General features: G+C 39.0%; 1 protein-coding gene across 1 annotated transcript; it reads left to right on the top strand.

Annotated features, from left to right (window-relative positions):
- The first annotated feature begins 203 nt into the window (after nucleotides 1–203).
- Nucleotides 204–488, top strand: LOC124526919 (cytochrome c-like). The gene has a single exon (XM_047100117.1). The coding sequence runs from the start codon at nucleotides 204–206 to the stop codon at nucleotides 486–488; it is 285 nt and encodes a 94-aa protein (XP_046956073.1).
- Nucleotides 489–1,815: the final 1,327 nt, after the last annotated feature.

The raw sequence follows: 1,815 nt of genomic DNA, 5'->3' as shown, positions 1-1,815 counted from the left end.
GCAGGAGTGGGGGAGGGGCAGAAAGCAAAGGAGAGAGAAAATCTCAAGCAGGCCCTACGCTGTCACTGCAAGTGGGGCTCCATCCCATGAACCGTGAGATCGTAACCTGAGCCAAAATCAAGAGTCAGGCGCTTGAAAGAGCTGGACGTCCGGCTTGGGAGCAGGCACCTTCGCTTCACGTGCAACCAAAGAGCGATTTAAAAATGGGTGATGTTGAGAAGAGCAAGGAGATTTTTGTTCAGAAGTGTGCCCAGTGCCATACTGCGGGAAAGGGAGGCAAGCATAAGACTGGGCCAAATCTCCATGGTTTATTTGGGCGAAAGACAGGTCAAGCCCCTGGATTTTCTTACACAGATGCCAACAAGAACAATGGCATCACCTGGGGAGAGGAGACACTGATGGAGTATTTGGAGAATCCCAAGAAGTACATCCCTGGAACAAAAATGATCTTCGCTGGCATTAAAAGGCAGGGGAAAGAGCAGGCTTGATAGCTTATCTCAAAAAAGCTACTAAGGAGCAATAGTTGGCCGTTGCCTTATTTATTACAAAACAAAAATGTCTCATAACTTTTTTTATGTGTACCGTATCTAAATTGATCTCAGACACCAGAATTCAGATCATGAATGGCTGAGAGAATATTTCTTTTGGACAGTCCTGATTTAAATAAGATTGGCTTGTGGTTAAATGAATATGATTTGCTTTTTGAACTTTGATAGTAATTCTGGTTCAGCAAGTGCTGTCACTGTTTTCCCCTTTGAAAAATATGATTGGAGTTGATTAGATGTTGAGCTTTTCACAGAGATGGTAAATGCCATCTCTAAACTTACAGGAGATCGGTTTTATATTTAGATTTATATAACTGGTTATATTAATATATTTAAATACTGAGGAAATCCCTTCACTGTATCAGAACAGCAAGACTCAGCTGTGTTTCAAGTTGTGTTTGTTAGCCTGTTAAAGGCAAGGGCTGAAGATAAGCTGGCAATGTCCACTTTATCTTTTTAGTCTTAACTACACCAATTTAATTAAAATTCCCCGCATCTAAAATGTTGCCTTTTGCTTAATGAAAGGCATTTTAGTGTGGTTTATGTATAATATTAAATAAAGAATATTAACACGTCTCACATTTTATAGATGATCTGTAAGGTCAGATGCTTTTAAAATTCAATGTGATAAATTATAGCAACAGATTTGGCTTGTGAATTCTTTACTAAGTTATAATTCAGGATTGTCTTCTAAACAGCTATTCAAAAATACAACTGTGGAATTACCATATGTATGATTGGTAATGGTGCTTTTGCTAACTCGTTAGAAGGGTTAAAGTAGAGGAGATATATCATCAGTAGAAATTTGTAAATTATGTGATAAGGCTTAAGATAATTAAAAACAAAATCACAGATCATGATTTTTCTAATGTGCTTGATCTAATGACTAATGCCAAAATTTAAATACAACAGTCCTAAGTAAAAAAAAAAAAAAAAAAAAAAAGAGAGACAGAGAGAGAGAGAGACACGCTTAAGCTACTGAGCCACCCAGGCGCCCTGAAAGTACTTTTTTTCTGACTCTATTATGAAGGACTTGTGAGTTTGTGAGTTTGTGAGTTTGCTTTGCAGTCTCTTGATTGTTACTATTGAGGCCCATTTGCTCAAGCATCCAGAGTCTGCCCAAGATAATTGATCGGTTGAACAACAATTCTGGAGGAGTTCACCAGCCTGGACATAAGGAGACACTGGTTTCTCCGAGAAGGTTTTCCACTGCCTCACTGCGTCACTTCCCCAAGCTCTCCCCACCCGGATTCCCCTATTCATAAAACAA

This window comes from Lynx rufus, unplaced genomic scaffold, assembly GCF_022079265.1.
Source record: "Lynx rufus isolate CCGP_SWC_20201006 ecotype Redwood Valley unplaced genomic scaffold, mLynRuf1.p SCAF_5, whole genome shotgun sequence".
Lineage (NCBI taxonomy): Eukaryota > Metazoa > Chordata > Mammalia > Carnivora > Felidae > Lynx > Lynx rufus.
Note: the sequence above shows the minus strand (reverse complement) of the source record. Positions and strands in the feature narration are given on the sequence as shown.